Source organism: Oryctolagus cuniculus, chromosome 2, assembly GCF_964237555.1.
Source record: "Oryctolagus cuniculus chromosome 2, mOryCun1.1, whole genome shotgun sequence".
Classification (NCBI taxonomy): domain Eukaryota; kingdom Metazoa; phylum Chordata; class Mammalia; order Lagomorpha; family Leporidae; genus Oryctolagus; species Oryctolagus cuniculus.
This window is the reverse complement of record NC_091433.1, coordinates 156,674,915-156,699,148: the sequence shown is the minus strand read 5'-3', so window position 1 is coordinate 156,699,148 and position 24,234 is coordinate 156,674,915. Positions and strand designations below refer to the sequence as shown.

General features: G+C 49.6%; 1 protein-coding gene across 3 annotated transcripts in view; it reads left to right on the top strand.

Annotated features, from left to right (window-relative positions):
- The window catches only part of PRKCE (protein kinase C epsilon), a 502,363-nt gene that overhangs the window by 334,948 nt on the left and 143,181 nt on the right, over window positions 1-24,234 (top strand). For all 3 annotated transcript variants that reach the window (XM_070067858.1, NM_001082274.1, XM_051828578.2), the window contains 1 exon segment: window positions 2,034-2,207. In XM_070067858.1, the coding sequence (XP_069923959.1) occupies window positions 2,034-2,207 (174 nt within the window).

The following is a 24,234-nucleotide window of genomic DNA, read 5'->3' as shown; positions in this document are numbered from 1 at the left end:
GACTTTGCCAATGAACTCCAGAATCTCTGCCCTCAACAAGCTTAAGGCTCAAAGCAAATCTCAGCAAATTTTCCTTTGGAAACTTGATGTTATTGAACTGGTTTTTCTGGCACCTACGAAATGTTATGTTTGTCCTCTACATGGGGCAGAATGAGAACAGGCAGCTTATGTTTGGGGTCAGGGTCCCATGCCCCAGGGCCATTTTTCCGTGCCCTGCTTCCCACTGAGACAAGCCTGGTGGTGTGAGGTTTGCCTTCCTCTGGGTCAGGGAAGCTTTCATGCTGATCAGCCAATGGATGCTGGCTGGGCAGACTGGAAAAATAATCCCAGTTCCTTTCAGAAAGAAGGTGGAGGGGGCGCAGAGGCCAAGAAGCTGGTTAGCTTTGCAGCCAAGAGTCCGCATTTGTGGCTGGCTCTTCTCCAAGCTGTGCCTGGGAAGCCACAGGGATTGCTTTTCTGGGAACTTTGGAGCGAGGAAGCCCTGCTCTAGGGACCAGGCAGCTCCTGGGAGCCCCATGCCTTTGCATGTTCTAGACTCTAGACAGAAGCCAACCTGCAGGGCTGTTGGCTGGCTGAGCTTCCGGCCCACTCCACCCAGCCCCTCACCTACCCTTATCTCAGCCTGGGATCACCGGAGTTTCTGGAAGTGGCAAGAGCTGAAGCAACCACATTCTTTGGAGACTGGCTAAATAAGAAACAGAACCCCGTTCTCGGGCATGGCGTGACGTTGGGATGCGAGCAGAACTCGGTTTATTTTGAGCAAGATTCAAGGGAAACGAGCAGACTCAGAGTTTCCAGGTTTCCATGCCGTGTAGACAGGAGGGCAGCCGGGATGACTTCAGAGCACTTAGCAGTGTCTTAGGGAAGGTCACAGCCATCGGTCGAGCCAGTTTTCAAGTCTCTGTTAGGTGTGGGTGGTGAGACGTCTTCAGGCTGACATCAAAAATCCCCTTATTATGTTTTTGAGTTGCTCTTTTTTAGCTCTGACAACTTACCTTGGGATGCTGTACTTAGGAGTTAGTTATTTAAAAAGAGAAAAAAGGCTCCTGCATTTGTAGGTTATTCCATAGGAAAGTATCAATGGCTAGGAAAGCTTTAAGAAAATGGAAATGTTAATTGGCTCACTGGAGAAAGAGTCCCATTGTAGCTGTGAAGCTATGGAAGCAATGACAAATGTCCCTGCATCAGAACCAGTGATTCTGCTCTGTGGAAAGCAAAAGCGGAAAATTGTAAAACAGACTTAGAAAAACCTTTGCAGAAAGTGGAGGGTTAATATGTTTGTACAGTACATTTGGACAGCCTTGTAAGAATGTTATAACACTGCTGGTCTCTAGACAAAGGAGACAAATAATCCACCCAGGAAGAAATACAATTAGAAAGCAAACACTTTAAAAGTGTCACGGCAAGTTATAACCGCATCGAGATAGCACTGTATACCTTGTAAATGAGCAAAAGCATTTTTAAGTGAAGGCACCCAATGTTGATAGATCAGCACGAAACTAACATGCTGCCATGTTGCTGGTGGTACATTGTATTTCTCCTCCTTTTGGAAAATTGGTTAGGAAATGTGCAGAATATTTAACCCTTCAATTTACTTCTGGGAATTTCTATTTTAAGGATGTAACACAACAGAAGTTCAAAATTTTCTGTACAAAAATACCTAAGGCAATTTATTTATGAATATGTGGTAAGTGGGTAACACGAAGGAAATGACTAAATAAGTCGTGTGGTATTTACTTATTGAGTGTCAGCAGCCATGAAAGAGAAACGCTTATAAAATACTAGTTCTGTTAAATCCTATCCTGTAAAAGTATATGAGCATGTGGGTAATCATTTAACAAATGTGCAAAGCTGTACCAGACAGTGGAAGGAAATATGTTAGAGTGGACAGTTTTCCTAAACAGTTTTTAATCAGTTATAATATTTAAAATGAAAGGGATTCATTTTTTAGAAAGCATGTATGCGGTATCATTCGCGTTGCTTCTTTTGGTCCTTTCGTGCCGGATTGATGGGGCTGTTGTGGTTGGCCACAGGTCATGCTGGCCGAGCTCAAGGGCAAAGATGAAGTGTATGCCGTGAAGGTCTTAAAGAAGGACGTCATCCTCCAGGACGACGACGTGGACTGCACCATGACGGAGAAGAGGATCTTGGCTCTGGCGCGGAAGCACCCGTACCTAACCCAACTCTACTGCTGCTTTCAGACCAAGGTGCGTCTAGATAGAAGCTGGTGATCACCAGCCCGGAGCAGCTCCGTAGGAAGGGCAGTACGGCCTCCTGAGTGTCTTAAGTTTCGGTTTCAGAGCCTCTCCATTGCCTCTCCACACTCGGTGAAGTGGAATGGATTTTCTGCTTGAAAAGACCAGGGAGGATGTGAGGAGCATCCTCTATTTTTAAGGGCATGGGATTTTTCCACTGGAGGTTGTGCTTGTGAAGGGAGGAGAAGAGCCGTAGAACTGTGCAAATAGAGCTGGACAAAGCCAAGTAGCTCAACCCAGGGTGTGCCCTTTGGAAAAACCAAGAGATGTGGTTAATCCGTGTGCTTCTCCTAAGTTTCTGTCCCTTCTCAAATCACTTACCTGCTAAGTTGCTTTCAGGTCACATGAAAAAAGAGGAAAGGCCACCCTAATCGTTTCTAGCTTTGGTTAACGTCAGAGAAGGTACGGGATGTAAACAAATGCTTAAAATTCCACAGTGCAAGACAAACAGGAGCTTGGTGGGGTTTTGATTTTTTTTTTTTCCAATGTGCCATGTCACTGCCTGGGGACCAGAAGATGGCAGTAAAGAAGCGAAGATCATCTGGGGAAGCTGTGCCCCGACCTCTGAGTATCACAACTCATTTGTTGCTTATTCTTAGGACAGAAAGGAAATGCCACCCAGCATTCTTCATGAAGCTCTTGTTTTATTAGCCTTTTTGGGGGGAAGGAGAAAAGGTCTCTTAGGCTACATCTGGATTTGTAGCGTTGGCTTCTTGAGAAAGCAGAGATGACGTCACCTGTGCCTCCTGCCCACCCCCATCCGGAGCCCCGGGCAGAGCAGGGGCGTCCTGGAAGGCGAGTGCGTGCCCTCTGGCAAACTCCTGCCTCTGCCCGGCTGAATCCTGCTTAGATTCCCACGGTTACCCATTTGGTCGTTCAGCAAGTGTTCATGTTCCTGTCTGATACTGGCCTCTTTCTGTGTGCCTGGTGCTGTATCGGGTGCCGGCGCTGTGTGGTGAGCAAGCCCTCGGAGAGTTTGCGGCTCTTTGGTGCACCATTGCTCAGAGGGTATTTCTCAGAACCCTAATCCCTGGAGCAGCTGGGAGCACCGGGCATTCTGTGGCCCGTGGTTTGAGACACTGCAGTCTTGACCTCTGTCACAGAATTTCAACACACATCTGTTTACTGGCATCCCTGAAGAGAACTGCAGTGGAAAAAAAAAAAAAAGATAATCTTTGTTTAATCTACTATTTCCCAACACATTTTATCTCGAGACCCCACCACCACAAACACAACACCTACTCCACACGGAGAAACACGGAGAGATTTTTTTCCAGCCCTCTGCTCGCACAGGGGAATCAGCAGTATCTTCTGCAAACTCTTGAAATCTTTCTGCTTAACCTTCAAGGACACTTCGATTTTATTGTCTGTCAAACTTTCCTCTGAGACTCTTGTTTAATGAGACCTATCCGTTTTCTGAACAAGCACAGGGCTTATTAACCATCCTCATTTTGGATGCGTGTTGTGTAATACCTAGTATTTATGAGGAGCAGCCTGTGTGTATCTGTGTACATAGGCAGAGTCCAGCACACAGTCCAGGCTGGCGATGAGGTGAGCTTTCTTCTCCTCTCCATGACAGCACAACCCTAGATGAAGGAGAGAGATGTTGTGTCCGACTTTTCACTATATTCCTGGAATTATTCCAGGTGTCTTGGCCCAGGGCCTCCTACCTTGTGGGTCTCACTATCAGAATCAAAGGTCTTTTTAAGATTTATTTATTTATTTGAGAGGTAGAGTTACAGACAGGTCTTCCATGTGCTGGTTCATTCCCCAAATGGCTACCATGGCAAGAGCTGGGTCAATCCAAAGCCAAGAGCTTCTTCCAGGTCTCCCACATGGGTGCAGGGGCCCAAGCACTTGGGCCATCTTCCACCACTTCCCCAGGCCATAAGCAGAGAGCTGGAGGAGAAGAGGGGCGGCAGGGACACAAACTGGCACCCATATAGGATGCCGGCTCTGCAGTGGGAGGCACCACCTACTACACCACGTGCCGGCTCCTATAAGATTGTTTGTAACCACCCTGTGCTTTTCTTTTCTCACCAGTGGCAAAAACTGGGTTTAAGAGAAGTCAAAAAGCCCTTTGCCTACAGACACTCTGTATGGACAGAGCCAGGCCTGGCATCTCACCTGGTTCCTGGGGTTCCCAGCCTAGTGGGGCCTTGCTCGCCTGATGCCACACTGTTGCTCTGTGGTGTCTGGCCCAGAACAGTGTCCCCTTGGTGAGGCATCCCCACCCCCCACTTCCGCTCTCACTGTCGGGCAGCTTCTGAGGCAGGGAGACACTCTGGCATTCTCTCTGTGTACATGCTGTCAAGAGGGCTGGCACCTGAGGGGCATCCAGTGTGGTTCTGAGGGCCCTGTGGAGCCTCTGAAATGTGCATGTGGGGTGGTCTCAGTTGGAGCTCGGCTTGGAGAATGGGTGAAGGGGGAGAATGAATGGCCTCCGTGTGATCTCCCCGAGGCTCAGCTTCCTCCTTGTACAGCAGCTTTGGGTGCACGAAACGCTGATGAGGGGCACCGTGAGTTTCTTTTAGGACAGAGCTAAGAAGGTTCTTGGGGTCTGGGTTCCTGGAGGGTGAGGGTGGGGAGAGAAGGGACTTCCTTGGCAGCTCACCGATTTATTAACACTTTGTCCCAGGCAGTATCAGGAGTGGCCTTGTACCACCTCGTCCGTGGCACCACTGTTTGGTGGAACACCTTGCTTTACGCAACAGATGTGTTTTCATCTAAGCTTTCTGAAACAAATATTTTAATCTCCCTGAAGGACATTGACTTACTAATAAAAAGAACCTTATGAGGAATTATCCTATAAATCCCCAACTTAGCTTTTCAAAAACATGTGACCTTTCCTAGGATAACCAGTAGTCATGGTTTTAAAGAGATGGGTGCAAGGTGTGACGTTATTAGCAAAAAGGAAGATGATTGTCAAGTGGAAGGGTTTATGAGTGAGGAGTTAGGAGATTTTCCAACTTCCACAAGCTAGCAGAGAATAGAAAACAGCACTGATTAGTTTTAACCAGAGTGGGGGTATTCAGACTTGAGGACCCAGAGGAAGCTGCTTTTTAGGGGCTAGTAGAGGAAAGGAGCTGAAGTCGGGCTTGGAAGCAGAGGCAGGGTTTGGACAGCACTGGGGGAAAAATGGGAGCCAGGAGGTTTGGTCGCCGTCATTCAGTCTTGCTTGAGTTTCACTTTCCTGAAAATGCGGTTCCTCCGAGCCACCCTGAACTCATTTTGACTGCGTGATTAGGAATGCAAAGACCTGACTGCAATCCTATTAAGATTTATTTCATGCTCATTTAATTATGACACACAGAGTGGTAAGAATGTTAAGACAAGTTTAATTATTTCCAGGTAAGCCTTATTTTTCCATGCATAGGGATACATAGTGCTATTGGAAACATTCTTGGATAACTTCCTGTTCTGTGGCACCCAGCTTTAGGCTGCACATCACCTGTGGGTTGCCCAGCAGGAGGCAGAAGTGTGTGTAGTGAGGGAATTATATCTAACATGGGGACCGATGGCAACCATTGTGCAAACCCATTGCATCAGTCATGATGGCATAGTCATCTGCTCACTGCAGCCCATGAAATGAGCAGGTTACAGGCAAAGAGTGATTTGGGCTTTTCTCAACAAGCTTTACTTGCTCTTTGATCATTCTCCATGCAATCTGAAAAGAGGAGAAAGCAAATGAAATGACTATAGCTGACCTGCTCTCCCTAGGCCAACAGGTTAAAGCAATGACTTATAAACCTCAATGAAAGTCAGCCACTGTGTTTGACTTGCGTTCCCAGCATGCTGTGTACTCTTTGGGATGCTCATGTTATCTAAACTAAGAAGGAAATCTGAAAACTGTTAAATTGTCAACATGTAAGGTTTGGAAAAGACAGTAAGGGATTTGTAGTTCCAGCCACGATGGAGTGGCCTTAATCCTCACAATTATAAAACCATGGACATAATTCTAATTTTTTAAAGATAATATACCCATCTAAGTTGACACAGCCATAAAGAATGTACTTACTTTTTAAAAGTTTTATTTATTTATTGGAAAGGTAGAATAAGGGGTAGGGGTGATAGAGACAGAGAGACAGACAGCACTTCCTTCTGCTGGTTCATTCCCCAAATGGTTGCAACAGCCAGGGCTGAGTCAGGCTGAAGCCCTAAACCCAGAACTCATCCGGATCTCCCACATGGGTGGCAGGGGCCAAAACACTTGGACCATTGTCTGCTGCCCTATCAGGCACACCAGTAGGGGGCTGGATCAGAAGAGGGACCAGCCGTGACCCAAACTGGCACTCCTACATGGGGTGCTGGCATCACACGTGGTGACCCAACCTGCTGCACCTCAATGCTAGTCACAGAATCCTCTTTTGATATGGATGAGAAATGAAAATTTTAACATCTGGAACTGCCAAATTATTTTTTAAATATTTATTTTTATTTAATTTAAAGACATGGTGAGAGAGAGAGAGAGCTAGAGAGAGAGAGAGAGAGAGAGAGAACCATCTTCTATCTGCTAGTTTACTCCCCAAAGGCCTGCATAGGCCCAGACTGGGCCAAGCTGAAGCAGGGGCCCAGAACTCCATCCATGTCTCCCATGTGGATAACAAGGATCCAGGTTCTTGAGCTATCATCTGCTGTCACCTCCAGGGTAACATTGGCAGAATCTGGATTGGAAACAGAAGTGGGACTCAATCCCAGGCCCTCTAATATGGCATATGGGTGCCCTAAGCAATCATTTAACCTGCTGAGCTACAGTGCCTACCCCCACGTGACTTTCAAATATATTGCTTTAAGTTACTCTCAGTAGCACTTAATCTGTTCTCATAAACATGAGGACAAAAATCTATATTTTCTCATACACAAAGAATTCTTTTTTGCTTAAGAGAAAAATTTGGGGCCTGTAATTATTGCAATGGATACATGTGCTTATTAGTCATCTACTATAGGCTAGGCACTGTGTGATAGATGCTAGGGCTACACAACTAAAGACATGTCCCCTGTAAACTCAGAGTTAGCGTCTAGTGGGACAGACTACAATGACATTCTACAGCCTGGCTACTCTTCCAAGGAACTACATAAGTCATCCATTTAAAACTCAGCAGAAGGCAGTCAGGAAAACTTCCTGGCAGAGGTAGAAGCTGACCTGGACCTTGAAAAAGGAGTGGCATTTGGAAGAGGGTAGGGGCAAAGAGACGGCTGATGAAGCCTAGAAATTATCTCCAAATCTCATTGTCCCTGTTTTCCCAAGGCTAGAATTTCCAATTCCTTCTGTGTGCTGTTTCTTCAGAGGAAACGATAAAGGCTGAACCACAGCAAGCAAGGAGAGGAAAAAGTGGGGGCCGCTAGCTAAGAGGGAGAGAAATTCCTGCGTCTGGGAGATCAGATGCTGACAGGCAGGGAAGGATGGGTGGTGCGGTGAGCCCTCTCCTCTGGCCTGAGACACTGTGCAAGGTGCTGAAAGGTCATGGGCTTGGTCAAGGTCAGGACTTAGGTAGAGAAATAACCAGGAATTGGCTCTTCCTGCTTCCCGTTCATCCGCTGATGGCGAGGAGGGGAGAGCCACCCAGAGGTGGGTTTCTGTTTGCTTTTGATATTGTTTTTGTGGTCACAGGAAAGAAAATCCCCAGCCGTTTTTAGATTCTGTGCATTTGTATGTGTGGTCCGCATCGTGAAACCATCCCCTGCAATTGGATCCCACAAAACCTGGCTTGAATAATTTCACCCCTGATTTTTCCTCCTTAAAACTGTAGCTCAGCACAGCCGTCCCCAACCCCCACCCCGTGGCATTTCCTGCCAGGCCTGGGAAGCCAGGTCCTGGAGGGCCCCGCCGAGACGGAAGCCGAGGGCCAACTCCTACAGAGGCTCCCTAGGCCAACCTCCCCCACCGCCCTGGGGGAAATGCGGCATGGAAAAATCCTTAAAAAGCAACTGGGGATGGCTATCCAGTGTGTTTGACTCATCTGTGTGAGCAGGGGGAGAGAGGAGGAGGAGGGTTGACAGTGCCCGGGAAAAGTGGCCCTGGCAGGAACTCTGAGGTTTGTTTTGTTCCGAAGAAGAGTAAACACTAAGGCAAAAAAACAAAGTCAAAAACTTCGGCCGCTGGTAGATGATTTGTTAAAAGAGGTGCCTGGCAGATTAAACTTCAGCACTGAGAGAGCCACCGAATCTGGCACGGGCCCCTTTCCTGCATGACCACGGTCAGGCTGAAGGCCTTGGACGGGCTCGGTGGGACTTGTGAGTGCCGCCCAAGCATAGGTGTTCAGTACCCTGTGGCTGGCTGGGAGTCGCCATGTGGGTCAGGCAGCCGCCGGGGAGTTAGCGTGCTTGCCAAGGAAAGATTTCAAATACAGATAGCTTCAGAAATTTTTAACAGAGTTCGGTGTGGTGAGCCCACGGTGGAGGTTACGGGCTTAGTGTTACGGGAGTTACATCCCAGCCAGCCCCGCCTCCGGCCTCAGTGGCCGTGGGCTGCATGCAAGGCCATTTCTCACCATCCACCAGCCAGCACGTCCGAGCAGGCCCTGTGGTGTGCACGGTGCTGTGGGGCAGGGGGAGATTCACGGGAGGGTCTTGGGTCAAAGGCCTTGTGGGAATAAACTCCCTTGGGGTGAGGGGCAGGCTAAGCCTGTGTCCTAGAGCATTCCACGAGAAGACAGGCTGGGAGTCTCCGTCCGCAGGAAGATCACAGATTGCCAGGCTCGAGCCAGGCCTCGTGCAGCCAGAGGCCTTCCCCCGGGTCTTGAAGCATGGCGGGACTCATCTGTGGGATGAAACCACAGGCTGTGGGGTTCACAAGTGCTCGTGTGCCCCAGGAACAGACAGGGCCGTGTGTGCGCGGACATCGGCTCATAATCTAGACATGGCTGTCTCACGTGACTTCTCTGCGTGAAAGGAACCCTTGCCTATAGCAGAGTTGCTTTTAAAAACGCCTTGACTTACACCTCTTCCTAATGACATGAAGTCCATCCGGTCACCAAGTCTCTTGTTCCTTCAAAAGCTTTTCGTTGTGGTTAAATGCATGTAAAACCATCTTTGCAATTTTTTTCAGTGTCCAGTTCAGTGGTGTCACTCAAGCCTCCATTGCCATAACACTTTTCATCTTGCACCAAGTGAAAGTCCATCACATAGCCATTCCCCGTTCTGCCCTCCCGCCCCGGCCCCTGGCAACACCTGTGTTCTACCTCCGATCCCCTGTGATTCTGGCTCAGTCCCTTGTCTATTTGCAGTCACGTAATATTTGTCTTGTAGCGATTGGCTCACCCCATGTAGTATAATGTCCTCCGGGTGTGCCCACGCTGCAGCACGTGCATTGCTCCTGAGGGTTGAAGACCGTTCCATTCTATGTGGACAGCACGTTCTGCTTCTCCATTCACCTGTGGTGGCTGCTTGGATTCCTTCCACGTCTTAGCTACTAGGAATGCACATGGGTGTGCAAATGCCTCTTGGAGGCCCTGCTTTCAATTCTTTTGGCTGCATTACCAGGAATGGGATTCTTGGATCATATAGTAATTCTGTTTTTAGTTTTCTAAGGAACCGACGTAGTATTTTCCATCATGGCTGGGCCATTTTACGTTCCCACTCACAGTGCACAAAATTTCTAGTTCCTCTACTAGCTCATGAAGGCTTGTTGCTTTCTGCTGTTTTAGTGGAAGCCTTGCTGATGGGTTTGAGGCGGTATCTCGTTGTTGTTGGCTCCTTTTTACAGATGAGACAACTGAGTGCCCGTGAGCCTTGTCACTTGTTGGTTTTTTTAAAATAAGATTTTATTTATTTGAGAGGTAGAGTTACAGACAGTGAGAGGGAGTGACAGAAAAGTCTTCCTTTTGGTTCACTCCCCAACAGCTGGGTTGCAACAGCTGGAGTTGGGCCCATCTGAAGCCAGGAGCCTCCTGGAGGTCTCCCACGCAGGTGCAGGGGCCCAAGGACTTGGGCCATCTTCCACTGCCATCCCAGGCCATAGAGAGCTGGACCAGAGGAGGAGCAGCTGGGACTAGAACTGGCACCCATGTGGGATGCTGGCACTGCAGGCGGCAGCTTTACCCACTGTGCCACAGCGCCGGCCCCTTGCCACTTGTTTGTAGCAGAACCTGGACTGAGATTGGCATTTCCTAGCAGCCTTTGCTGTGTGCCCTCTGCCTCTGCCTCCAGCTTCTCCCTCCTGTGCAGGTTCTTCACTTCAAACGTCTCCATCCCCAGCCCCCCCCCCCCCCCCCGAAGTCCACATTTACCATCACAAACATGGAAGAGGGTTGAACGGTGACAACTCTGCGTTTGGACTCAGTGAGGCTGGGATTTAAAATAAAATGAATGCCCCTTGAGCTGGCAAGAACAGGAGGCTGTCAGCCTGTTCCTGCTCTCTGACCACCCTAGAGGAGAGGAGAAAGGGGCTTGGCACAGGACTTGTATCCAGAATAGGCTGGGGAAGGGTGAAGGCCTTTCACTCGCCCATTCAGCCATGGTTTGTTGAGCACTTACCACGTGCCATGCCAAGAAGTGTCACAAGGCACCGCATTGCCTGCCGAGAAGTCCAGCGGCAAGCAGGGTGAGAATGTGTGCTGACCTCACAGGCGTGTGCTTGTGCCACCACAGTGTGAAGCGTGCTGGCCTCCACCTAGTGACCCTGCCGTTTCAAATGATATTGAATTTTTCTTTATCACAAAGGATATTTGTTGTGTGCAGAAAATTCGCAAATTCAGAATAGGCCAAAAAAAGACTGTTTCCAACAACCACTCCTAACGATTTGATGTGTCTACTTCTAGTTTCTTTGAAAAGTAGCGGTCCATTCATACATATGTATTTATAAAAATCAGTATACTTCGTGGCAAGGTATTCCACCTGGAAACATAGCATAGCCTGCCTTTGTCACTAAATCTTCAACCTGCTGGTAGCTCAGCGTCCGCAGTATCCGAGGGCCTCTAGGAAGGGAGTTTTGTATCCGGTGCTTGCAGACAGTAGCTGAAGCTGTTTGTCCTGCTGCAGTGGCACCACCTGCCTCGGTTTAAATTTCTCTCTATAGCACAACTGTACTGGGAACACCTTGTAAATACTCCACTTGTCAAGAGCGTCCAAAAAACCTGGATTTGAATCTGTTTGACGCTAAATGGTCCTCTAGTGGGTGCTTATTCACGATGAGTTTATTTCCCATTCTCCTAACTGATTAAGCTATTTCTTCTGAGCTGTTTTGTGGGGGCATGGCCGTGGCTGCAGGGTACGTGCTGGCCTGTCTGTGGACACTTGTGTGTGTGTATGTGTGCACATGTGTGTGTGCACTCATGTGGGTGCATGGGCACACAGAGCCTGGAGGTGCTGTGGCGGACGACTTCTCACCCTTCCTTCTGCCCCATGGAGCAGAGCAGCCCTATTTCCAGCTGCTTCACCTGTTAGCATCCCAAGTAAGAGAACATTTGAACAAAGGATTTCACTCTGGGGGGAAAAAATTTAAAACACCACTACGTCCACTGAGAATTTGCAATGGCCTTGATGATTTTGTGCCTACCTGTGCATAACTCCAAAAAGTCCGTGGAAAATGGAATTAAAAGATAAGTTGGTTCTGGTGCCCAAAATTCTTGAAAGCCACACAATGTTCTCGTAGGATGCATTTTCCATGAATTCTTTTGAAGACCCTTTGAGTGCATGAATTTCAGACATTTTTGGCGTCAAAGTAAACTTGTCTTTTGGAGGTTCTCTCATATGCATGCAGGGTTCATTTCCTGAAGTTTTCGCTTATGGATGTGCTCCCATTATTAAAGTGGACACCTTCGTGAGACTGGCATAGGGGAGGGAAGTTTGGAAGCAGGCTGGAGACTCCCTCTTCATGTATTCCATGGCCGTGCTGCCTGTAATTTGGTTGGCTCACTAGTAAAAGTGCCTTCCGATAGGGAGAGGCACATGTTTAACCTTGGCTTATGATAGAATGGGACTGGGGTTTGACACACTCCCTTGCTCCGGAGACTCTGCTCCGTGCCAGGGCCTTCCTACACAGCCCCGAGAGATAACAAGGCCTGGGGCTCTTCTGTTGGAGGAGAGATGGCATCATAAGCATCGAGCAGTGAGTTGGAATAAAGGCATCGTATGATAAAGAGGAAGGGGAGACGTTTATCAAGTGCGTGTTACTTGGCCAGGCTTATGCAAGGTGGTTAAGCACTACCGTCATCAATCTCACACGATGCCCACTGGGTATGGAGTGGTTGTGTTTGAACAGACGAGGGAGCTGCCTGTGGGTCGGATCATACAGAGTTAAATGACAGAGCCAGGATTCGGACAACCACCTCCACCCTTGTCTGCTGGGGACGAGGAGGCCACTGTGGGACAGGGTGGATGAGAAAGGTGCTCTTTGGGGTGCTGACAGGGGAGGGGAGGGGCAGGGCCCGCGGCTTTCAGGGATGGAGCCCTGTATCAGGGAGTGCAGTGCCACGTCATTGCTGCACTGGGAAGTTGTGAGAAAGATGGCATCTGGACGCGCACAGCATGGCTGCTGTGGGTGGCGTTGATCAAAGGGGAAATTGAAAAGCAGAGCTAGCGGTGGGGAGGCCGTTTCAGTAACCCGGGGGTCCAGAGGCAGCGGGGAAGGACTTGGGAAGGAAGAAGTGGCCGAGGCCATGCGGTGCTCCCGCTGCATCTGGAGAGGCCAGCCTGCTTCTGAGGAACGTACTAGGCTGCCTAATACTCTAGGAAACATCAGTTGTGTAGCCCTGGACCGATCAGAAATGAGTTACGGGCCCGCACTGTGGTGTAGCAGGTTAAGCTTTCTTATGTGGTGCAAGCATCCCCTCTGGGCACCAGTTTGTATCCCAGCTGCTCCTCTTCCGATCCAGCTCCCTGCTAATGGCCTGGGAAAGCAGTGGAAGATGCCCAAGTCCTTGAGCCCCTGCACCTGTGTGGGAGACCTGGCAGAAACTCCTGGCTCCTGGCTTCGGATCGGCCCAGTTCTGGCTTTTGTGGCCATTTAGAGAGGGAACTAGTGGATGGAGGACCCCTCTCTCTCTCTGTCTCTGCCTCTCAAATAAATAAATAAGTCTTAAAAAAAAAAAAAAAAGAAATGAGAAGTTAGTTCGCTGCCAACTGCAGTAAGTGATCTACACACCTCCAAGGTGTCATTTTGCCCACAGCTGAATGGGTACATAAAGGTTCAATTTAAATGAAAAGTTTCACCTTGAAACCTGAGACCAGAGGTCTAAGTTATATAACCTGCTCACCAAACAAAGCCAGTTTCCTCATGGTTGACGTCAGATTGCTCCTCTCTCCCAGTGTCTGCCTTCTATTGGATTGCAGGATTTATCCCTTTTTGAGTGTATCTATTTTGAGGCTCACGTTGGATTTTGATAGTGGTCTAAGTTGTTTCCAGCAGGGCAAGTTGCATGGGGCTTCTGGTAGAGAAGCTTCTACCTAATTTGTTGAAGCCATGGGCTGTCCTCGGATGACCTGGACTTGACGTTTTAGTGGTCTCTGCTAGTCCAGATACCCTGCTGGCCTTGCCTGCTCTGACTTTGAAGATCTTGCCAGGCGCAGGGCACAGCCCATCAGACTGTTTGGGTTCATGAGTGCCCTGTTGATTTACAGAGAACACGGGATACAATAAAGAGAACACCATGAGTCCAGAAATCCTGCTTCTAGCTCTGGCTTCTGCCACTGATGCTTGCTCTGAGACCTTTCTCTGAGCACTGATCTCCTGATTCATACAAGATGGGGGCAGGAGGTACCAAGGGGCATTCAGATGACATGAGGTCCCACCAGAATCTGATTCTGATGATCTGTGAACATGGAGCTACTGCAGATTTGTCCGTTAGCCAACATATGAGTAGACAAGGACAATGACAAATCAGTGGGCTGGGCTTCTGTCTTGCATCCCTTTTTCAAAGCTTCATTCAGCTGATGCTCTTGCCCTAACCAAAGCCCATGTGTTCATACATATCCTTCTGCATCAGGGTTTCAAACTCAGACACACTGTCACTGACTAATGAGCCTACAGCAGAAGATCTAGCAGGAGGTGGTATAGTTTCACACTGTAGTTTTTAGCACATGTCTGGCACACCATGTTTTAGTTTTGTCTTAGCTACTTAGTAGTTTCAGTAGCCTTTATATAGTAGGGCCCTTAAAAAGTTTATTAAAAATGATTATGATGAAAAAACGATGCATGGATTTGAAATGTTTTGCACCAAAGTAAACTTTTTAAAAAATGTATTTGTTCATTTCTTTGAAGGGCAGAGTGACACAGAGAGAGGAAGAGATAGAGACAGAGAGATCTTCCATCTGTTGGATCATTCCCAAATGGCTGCAACAGCTGGGGTTAGCCCAGGTCAACGGCAGGAGCCTGGGCCTCCATCTGGGCCTTCTATGAGGGTGGCAGGGGCCATCTTCTACTGCTTTCCCATATGCATTAGCGGGGACCTGGCTAGGAAATGGAGCCACTGGGACTTGAACCAATGCTACCATATGGGATGCTTGTGTCACAGGCAGCAGCTGAACCCACTGTACCACAATACTGGCTCCCAAAATAAACTTTTAATTCCATTTTTCCCATGAACTTTTTGAACTCTGCTCACAGAGAGACACCAAGCTGGATTAAGAGCTTTGCCATGTTTCTCATGACCTCTTTTGTTAGTTGGCCAACTGTACATGAATTCGAATTGAGAAGCCATTACTGGTAGACTTGACCCCAAAGAGTACTAGTTTCATGGAGAAAAGACTTGAGTCACTGTTTTCTAACCTGCACCTGCATGATCCTTTTTTTTTTTTCTTTTTGACAGGCAGAGTGGACAGTGAGAGAGAGAGACAGAGAGAAAGGTCTTCCTTTTGCCGTTGGTTCACCCTCCAATGGCTGCTGCGGCCGGCACACTGTAGCCGGCGTACTGCGCTGATCCGATGGCAAGAGCCAGGTGCTTCTCCTGGTCTCCCATGCGGGTGCAGGGCCCAAGCACTTGGGCCATCCTCCACTGCACTCCCGGGCCACAGCAGAGAGCTGGCCTGGAAGAGGGGCAACCGGGACAGAATCCGGCGCCTCGACCGGGACTAGAACCCGGTGTGCCAGCGCCGCAAGGCGGAGAATTAGCCTAGTGAGCCAAGGCGCCGGCCTCCGCATGATCCTTAACTACTGTTGTGGCCGAGCCTCTTTACCTGTGCAGGTAGAGAGTGCTTGGTCAGGAGTACACCACACAAGAAATGACTGAGAATTGCCTCCTTCCCCAGAACAGGCTATGCCCAGCTAGAAGGCGAATGCTTTGTTGTATCATTTTGCTCTCTTCATTATAAAATCTGTTCATGGATGCAGTGAGGGACCTGGTTAAAGTGAGGGCCAGAGCTTTGGGTGTGGATCCCTGGGAGCTGGGCAGTCCATCCTTCTAATGACTCCACCCATAGCTTAGCCTGGAGCTAGCACAAGTGGTTCATCAGAACAGGCTTCGAGGCTTGGTTCCTCCATGAGATTCCAGTGAACTCTTCCTGGGCACTCTGCCTCCTGCTGAGGTGGGTGCGGTACGTCCCCAGTTGAGGCTGGGCTCCCCAGAGATGGAAGAGGAGGTCAGCAGTCCCAGAGAAGGACATCTTGGACCAAACTGCCCCTTTGAGGGTTTATCTTTGGAGGCTGCTGCTTTAGCCCAAAAGGAGACAGGGCTCATCTAGGTGAGCTGGTTATAACTTTACTTCAGTGTCACTGGTAGTAACTGCAACAATGTGTGCAGAGTACTCATCATAGGCCAGGTTCAATTTCAAGCATTTTACATATGTGAATGCATTTAATCTTCGCAGTAACCCTATAGGGTAGGACGGTCCTACAAAGAGAGGTCACACAGCTGGAAGTGGCAGAGTCTGGGTTCAAACCAGTTGGTCAGCTTCCAGAAACGTCATTTTGTCTGAATACCCAAGAAGATTAAGCTTCAAAGGATTGATGAAAATGAACCAAACTCCCAGGAGACCAAAGTCTACATAAAATGGCAATTGGTTGATACATCACAGGGTGGCCAGACCTCCCATGTGAGTTGCCCAGGCACTAGGGAGTAACTCTTGGGGGGTAGAATTTTAGGCAACCTGAGGAGTGACAAGAAGGCGATAGAAGGAAGAACCAGGCCTTCTGCTGCTTGTTACGAGAACAGTTTTGCAGTGGCAACAGGAAGTTGAAGCATCCATTTTTTTAGTCCATTGGAGCATTTTGTTTTTACCAGGACATTCCAGGGAGAATGCTAGAAAGAATCTTAGACAAAAAGAACTCTGTCAGTCAGTCCCCATGGAATGGTGGGAGGTACAAATTAACTCCTCTGTCGGGTCGACAGGCTGTGCACTCAGGATTCATCAGCAATGTGTAATCCGCTTTATCAGGAACACTTGTGTGCAGGTTGCTAGGGAACTGAGCTCATTATGCGGCTCTGGCGCGCTGAGCTGAGCCTGCTGGCTGGACAGCTGGATGTGGGCCTTGCAGCCTTGCAGCCTTGTGTGGTCTACAAAAGGAGGGTACAAGGTCCAGTCCAAGCATCAGAGGGGTGGGGAGAAATGATGGTTCTTAGGGTTCTGCCTCCTCTTATCCAGCCCATGCCCATTTGTTGTTTGCTTTCTAATTTCCAGATCATAGCTTACCACCTGCTTCCTTTATAAAGGCCTAACTCATGAAGACTTTCTGGATTCCCCAGTGCTAATGCTAAAAAACCAACCCAACCAACCAAAGCCATTCAACCATTAATGTTGAAGTCCTTCCACAGCCTCGTTTACCCAGAATTGTATTTCTTTGGGGGAGCTTGTAAGCACTCTGGGAAGTAATGTTTGATGTGCATAAATTGGAGATAAATCTAACTAGAAGAGCACTGGAAAAAAAAAAAAACAGCCCTTAAAATAAACAACTTAGGTGTGATTGTTCACCTTGCAAAGCCAACTCTTACTAGCAGACCTTTGTCAAAGAATTCACTCGAAAACTCTCTGGGTCAGGAATTTCCTTTTGGATTTGCCAGCAGGGCATCAGATGGAATAACCAAAATCTGCTACATTAAAACAGTGCAGGAGGGGCTGGCGCTGTGGCATAGCAGGTACCGCTGCTGCCTGTGATGCCAGCATCCCATTTCAGTGCCCAACTGAGTCCCGGGCAGCTCCACTTCTGACTCGGCTCTCTGCTAATGCTCCTCGGAAAGCAGTGGAGGATGACCCAAGGGCTTGGGCTTCTGCACTCATGTGGGAGACCAGAAGGAAGTTCCTGACTCCTGGCTTTAGCCTGGCCCAGCCCTGGCTGTTGTAGCCATTTTGGGAGTGGACCAGCAGTGGAAGGTCTGTCTGTCTGTCTCTCTGTAACTGCCTTTCAAATAAATAAAATAAATCTTAAAAAAAAAAAAAAAAAAACAGTGCAGGAGCAAGCACCAGCAGATCCCACCTGCTCAGTGGCCCAGCAGTCAGGGCATTCCTGGGAGAGCCAGTGTTTTTTAATATGTTACTCATCTTCCGCTTAGCACCAGGCATTCCAGGAATACAAAAGGATACAGAACTTGTCCAGAGACTTTCTGGTCCACCCAGGGAAGTGAGGCTAACATAGGTGATTCTGTGCCAAAGCAATTGGTGCAGAAATTAAGAAAGTTGAAGACAGGGGAGCTGAGAGGCTGCAGCAGCTGGCGCCTGAGGCATCATCATCGCAGTGCTCCCTGAGGGGTTCTCTCCTCGCAGGTGCCAAGGACTTTGTCGTAAGAGTAAGAGCCTTGGGTCCCCCACCCTCACCCTGAGGAGCATCGTGGTGAGAGCCCTTCCTGATCAAGGAGATGGGTTTGATGAGGTCATCGCACGGTGTGGACAGCAACCACCACAGACTGTCATTCCCCCCATCTAGCTGCCCAGTCCTGAGTTGATCTGTGCTGCTCTGACCCGCAGACATCTGGAAAAATCAATAACTCAGTCCATCACCATGGGAACGAAAGAGAGCCTGCACCCTCAGCCCTGGGGAGACACTGGAAGTCAGTAACTTGGCAGTGGTCTTAGGAGGAGCATGCTGGGGGCTTCTAGAAGCTTCAAACAACTGTCACTCTGGCTCAAAAACCTGGGCACCTTGCCAGGCACCTGCGGCCTCGGAAGGCTGGGTTTTGTTCAGCTCTTTCACCAAACGGCTAATTCCGTGTGTTGAAGACACCAGTGAAGGTGCTATTGTATCTCCCTTTGGGAGGTGGTCCTAACAGTTTGCAGGATTCTGGCAGTAATGAGGCCACTTGATCCAAACAGACTGGTTTTTTTTTTTTTTTTTTTTTAAGATTATATTTATTTATTTGAGAGGTAGTTACATATAAATGGCTGCAGTGGCCAGAGCTGTGCCAATCCGAAGCCAGGAGCTTCTTCAAGGTCTCCCACGTGGGTGCAGGGGCCCAAGCGCCTGGACCATCTTCCACTGCTTTCCCAGACCATAGCAGAAAGCTGGATCAGAAGAGGAGCAGCCGGGACTAGAACTGGCACCCATATGGGATGCTGGTACCGCAGGCGGACAATTAACCTACTGAGCCACAGCGCTGGCCCCCAAACAGCCTGTGTTTTTTTGTTTGTTTGTTTGTTTTTGTTTGTTTGTTTTTTGAGAGGCAGAGTTAGTAAGAAGAAGACAGAGAGAAAGGTCTTCCTTCCGTTGGTTCACCCCCAAAATGGCCACTATGGCCAGCGCACTGCGCTGATCCGAAGCCAGAAGCCAGGTGCTTTCTCCTGGTCTCCCATGCGGGTGCAGGGCCCAGCACTTGGGCCATCCTCTACTGCCTTCCTGGGCCACAGCAGAGAACTGGACTGGAGGAGGAGCAACCGGGACTAGAAACCAAGGTACCAGCGCCACAGGTGGAGGATTAGCCTAGTGAGCCACGGCGCCTGCCCCAAACAGGCTCTTACAGGAGGGTGAAACTAAGAGGGCTGTGTGAAACGATGTGAAACTTGGAATCCCCAGAATAGGACATTGGGACTTCATGAGAAAGGAAAGAGCAGAGTAGCAAAGGGTGTGAGCAGTGGGATACAGCTCGAGAGAAACACACTGGCCCATGCACAAATACGAAGAAGCATGAGATGCTCTCAAAGCTGCCGTTTTGGAAGACGGTCTCATTTGGAAGACTTGCATGCATTTCCTTGGATCCTTAAATCTGCTCCCAAACGCTGCTTGGATGTAAAGAAATGACATTTGGGTGGAAAGGGTGAGGAGCAGGTCTGAGCTTGCTTAGTGGAGCCATTTGCATCCAAGGGAACAGAATGTTGATTCGCGGTGGCGTGAGAGTTGGGAGAATTTTGGAGGGATGCTTTAAAGGACCCTCTTAGGAGAGTGGCTGAGGCTCCTGAGCAGCAAGAGCTGGTGATAGAAGGGAGGATGCAGAACAAGGAAGCAGGTCCCAGAAAAACATGTGCTGCCACCAGCCCACTGACACAGAAGCGCCAGACTGGCAGAGCCCAGCACCATGCACTGTAGATGTGATACATGGGGGAGGGGGACCCAGGAAGTCCCCGTGGTGACTGCCCGGGGTGCGCAGTGCGGGACTCCGAGAGGTCTAGCGTTCATGTTTGATTTGTCACCACCGGCCTGCTTCAAAAGGGGCCCTTGTGGTATGTGATTGTTCTTTAAGACACCCCTGAATATTTTATTTTGGACAGGCAGAGTTAGTGAGAGAGACAGAGAGAAAGGTCTTCCTTCTATTGGTTCACCCCCCAAGTGGCCGCCGCGGCCGGTGCATCACAGCTGGTGTGCTGCACTGATCCAAAGCCAGGAGCCAGGTGCTTCCTCCTGGTTTCCCATGCAGGTACAGGGCCCAAGGACTTGAGCCATTCTCCACTGCCTTCCAGGGCCACAGCAGAGAGCTGGCCTGGAAGAGGGGCAACTGGGACAGAATCCGGCGCCTTGACCGGGACTAGAACCCGGTGTGCCAGCGCCGCAGGTGGAGGATTAGCCTAGTGAGCCACAGCACCAGCCAGAACACCCCTGAATATTTTACAGATCCCCCTGTAGGTGTATTTTACAATAGAGGTGTGGATAGAAACCAAGACTATGCATGTATCTGAGCCATCTGAGATGGTCACAGTTCAAACGATGCCTTCCAGAGCATTCGGATAAATACCGGCTCCGAGGACAATGTCTGCCGAGTGCTGTTTTGCCACTGAAGTTCTGCCTTTCCTGTTGTCTTTGGCAGTGAGCTCTGTCTCAAGGACAGGAAGTGTGGCGACTGGTCACATGGTGCGTGGAACTGGAAGGACGGAGCCTAGTCCCTGAGCTCTGCCCAAGTCCAAGGCCAAGATGGGGCTGAAGACTCGGGGTTGCCCCGGGAAATGCCGGCCCACCTGCAGCCCACCCCAGGAACTCCCCCCAGTGCTGGAGAATTCTTAGCCGGTAGCCTAGTCCCGCCTCACTCAGCACACAGCTTGCATCCGGGGAGGAATCGTTCTGAGTTCCCAATGCTTTGATGTTTCTCAGCATTTTTGCTTAGCCACGTTGTAGAGCTGAGAAGACATAGTGAGACATTTTATTTGGTGATTTGTATTATGAAAACCATAGTCATCTTTCCATTTCTCTCTGTAAAGTTAGGTTGCAAATTAAAGCTACTTGTAAGCCGTTGATGTTCCTGTTCCGACCTCCCCTCTTGGGCGCACCTGCCCCTTGCTGTCACCTGCCATCCCCACCGCAGATGACAATCATTTGCTGCCACCTCTAAGAGCTAGCATTTGTACAGTGTTTTCTGTAAACCATAACTAACAGCAGCTGGCCTTTTTAAACAATGGCCATGTGCTTTGTTTTAAAGCTCCTTACAGAAATTGATTAATCCTTGCCGTAGTCCTAGGAAATTGGTATCCTGAGACACAGGGAGCTAGAGTGACTTCAGTATCACAGGGCTGGGGAGTGGGAGAACTGTGTTTGAACGGAGCCAGACTCCATTCCATTGTCCTGGCGCTCACCTTCAACTGTGCGTGTTATCTCAGATAGTGCGCTAACAACGTGGCAGATGTCACTCGGTCTTCTCCACGCCTCCGGCAGCTTTATTCCTCCTCCATTTTACAGATTGGTATGCAGAGGCTCAGAATTTCATTTCAGGTGCCTGTGAACAGCAGAGGGAGCCACAACAATGGCTTGGGGGTGAGGGGCCCAGTGCACACCCGGGGTGCTCGTTGCCCCCACACCTTGCTCAGGGATGTGAGAAGGCCCGCTTGCATCCCTCAGCCGAGGACAGCATGGCTCCTGCCCCAGGAGGCAGGAGCAGGGCCTGGAGCAAGCCTGTTCATGCATCGCTAATTGCCGAAGCCTCATGGAAAGGGGTTTGTCTTATTATAGGTCTTTTGGTGGGAAAGCTTTTCATACAATGTTGGCTGAGTCGTGAGTCTTAAAGTAAACAACTACATCATTCTGTGCAGAGGGTCAGGAAGAGGAAACTGTAAGAAAATCTCAAACTGCGGCTGCTCTTTTTTTTTTTCTTTTTGGTAAATCTAAGTGGAGGAAATGATGTTTAGGGGGATTTACTGGGGTCCTTGTAATAGGCAGCCTGGTGAACAACGACCCCCTTCCCAGACTGTCTCGGAGCAAACATTTCCCACACCGGACTTTGGGCGGAGCTCCCTCTCTATGATGTAAGGAGGAAAACCCACCCGCAGAACGTGGCTAGAAGATTCTGTAAATCCATTAGAAAGCCCGCTACTTCCCATTAGGAGACGGTGAGGAGCCCTCACTTGCAAAACCGCCGGGCAGCAGGGCCGACTGCGGCCTGAGATTGCCGTGTCCCGAGGGTGCCGCTGGCCCGCCGCCGTCACTGTTGTCTGAGAACCTGGACAGCCAACAGACTTTGCTGAACCCCCCAGGGTGGGGGGGGGGGAGGACGGCACCACAGAGCCTTCTGTGTCAAGAGACACTCAGAGGCTCCCGCACGTGCCGCAGCTTCTGCGCTCGCCTGCACAGCGGGCACAAGCCCCCTCGTCTCATTCTCGTGTCCTTTCGTGCTTCGATGGCGGACTCTGGGGGGCTTTCCTTGCGTCCCCCGACCTCTCCCTGTCATCTCAGCAAACCTCAGGGCAGTGGATCAGGAGGGTGACAGGAATCAACGCTCAGACTTGCGTGGCTCTTTCTGCCCCGTGCCCACCTGGGCGTAGTGCTGCCCCCACCTGTCGCTGTGACTTGTGAAAAGCTATTGCATTTTCCCAGTGTGATCTGGGGAGGCCTAAGAGATAGCCGTGCTAGCTGGAACTTCTCTGAACTTGCTGTCTCTTGGGGATGCTGCCACAGGAACCCTTCCCTGTATTAAATTACATTTCTGATGTGGACCGCTGTGCCCCTCCCCGCTTCCAATCCACCGTTTTTCCTAGGGGTAGTTTCTGTCTTAAGATCCTTGCCATCATTGTCACCCAAGAATCAGCACATGTTTCCTCCTGAAAATAGTCTTCATTTTGTGTTTCCTTTGGTGGGGAACGTGGGTCTTGCGATTCCTGTATCTATCCTTTATTAGCTGGAGGGCGTCCTGTTCTCAAACAGTTTCCTTGAAAGTGAGGTGACAGGCCCCCTTGGAATGGGACGAGTACTTACATGGACTTTTCTCAATAACAGCCCCCACCCATTGTCGTAGGGCAGCCATATTGATTTCTATTTTACATGAATCACCCGTGGAAGAGTTCCAATAGTCCCAGAGAGCTTTCCCACGTTCACCACCCCATTCTGAGACTTTGGGCGCCACCCATGGGCCTGTGAAATGAAATGTCAATCTCTTTGTGTTCTTTGTTGGAGCTCAACCTGCCCTCTTGAGTTTCACCGCCCACTTTCTGGAAATTCTAGCGTGTGAATTCCTGCCTGCTCCTTTGGCCTGGGGATGACCCAGCCCCACTTCTCTGGTCAGCCTGACTTCCTACAACCCCTCTCATATCCCACCTCTTCCATGAACCCTTTCATCCATCCCAGTACCTCTAGCTGGAGTTCTTTCCACACGGCACCCAGCATATGCCTCTTGAATAGCTGTAGAGTTCTGTGTGCACAAGTGCCTGTCTCCCCAGACCAAGGGTAAGCCTCTGGAGGCAGGCACACACGTTCCTACCCCTTCACACCCTTCTCTGGGCACACGTGCACAGGCACGTGTGTGCAGGAAAAGCCCACTTACCAGAGTGAGCACTCAATGTGTGCATCCTGTGTAGGCAGCGGCGGGGTGGTGAAAGCTAGCTTGATTATGTCCATCAAGAATCATTCCTGGAATTCAGAGCAGCTGATTTCACAGCTCCCGTCTCATTTCTCATCCATCGTTCTGCTCCCAGAACATGGCTAAGATGGAACCCTGAATCTCCCACGTGCTCCTCCCGGCCCTGCTGGTGGGTTGCAGTTGGCAAGGGAGAGACTCCAAAGCTGGCCTTAGGCGAGCTCACTTCACAGCTCCTTAGGAGCTGGGATCAGGCCTTCAGGTCTCCGTGGACCTGTTATTTTGTCTGCTGTTTCAAAACTTCCAGCAAATACCCAGAATGCCAATGAACCATTGTTTTCTCCCCTCCAAAGTTGGAAAACATTCTTCTCTCCAAGGGCCACCTGGAGAATTCAGTGATAACACCCGTGTGTATGGCTTTGGGCACAGTGCCTGGCATGTAGCATGTGTGTGACTTTGAAAGGGGCTCATGGGTCCTTTGTGCCTTATCTTCTCACTTGATCTCCCCTGGGCCACTGAGCGGGGGCTGGCATGGTTTCTTTGACAGATGAGGAAATAGGCATGAATCAGTGATGGGATTTGCTCAATATCCTATGATTCATGAAGAACTGGGACTGGAGCTGAGCTCTTTCCAGGCCCACCCCAGTGCTCCTCCCCTTCCTGACCGTGTTCATTTTGGGGAGGGGTAGACAGCAGCCAGCCTTTGCCTTTGGAACAGCCCGATTCTGCCTGAGAAGACCACCACTTCTGTCTCAAAACGCGCATGGATTTGCTGGCAGGACTTGCCCTTAATTATGGTCAGACCACCCCTTACCCCAAGCCTTCCAGAACCTTCCCATGGCTTGCTTCCAGTTGTACAATTGGTTAAAGGATACTGTGTATTTTTCTTGCATCCCAGTCATCTCAGA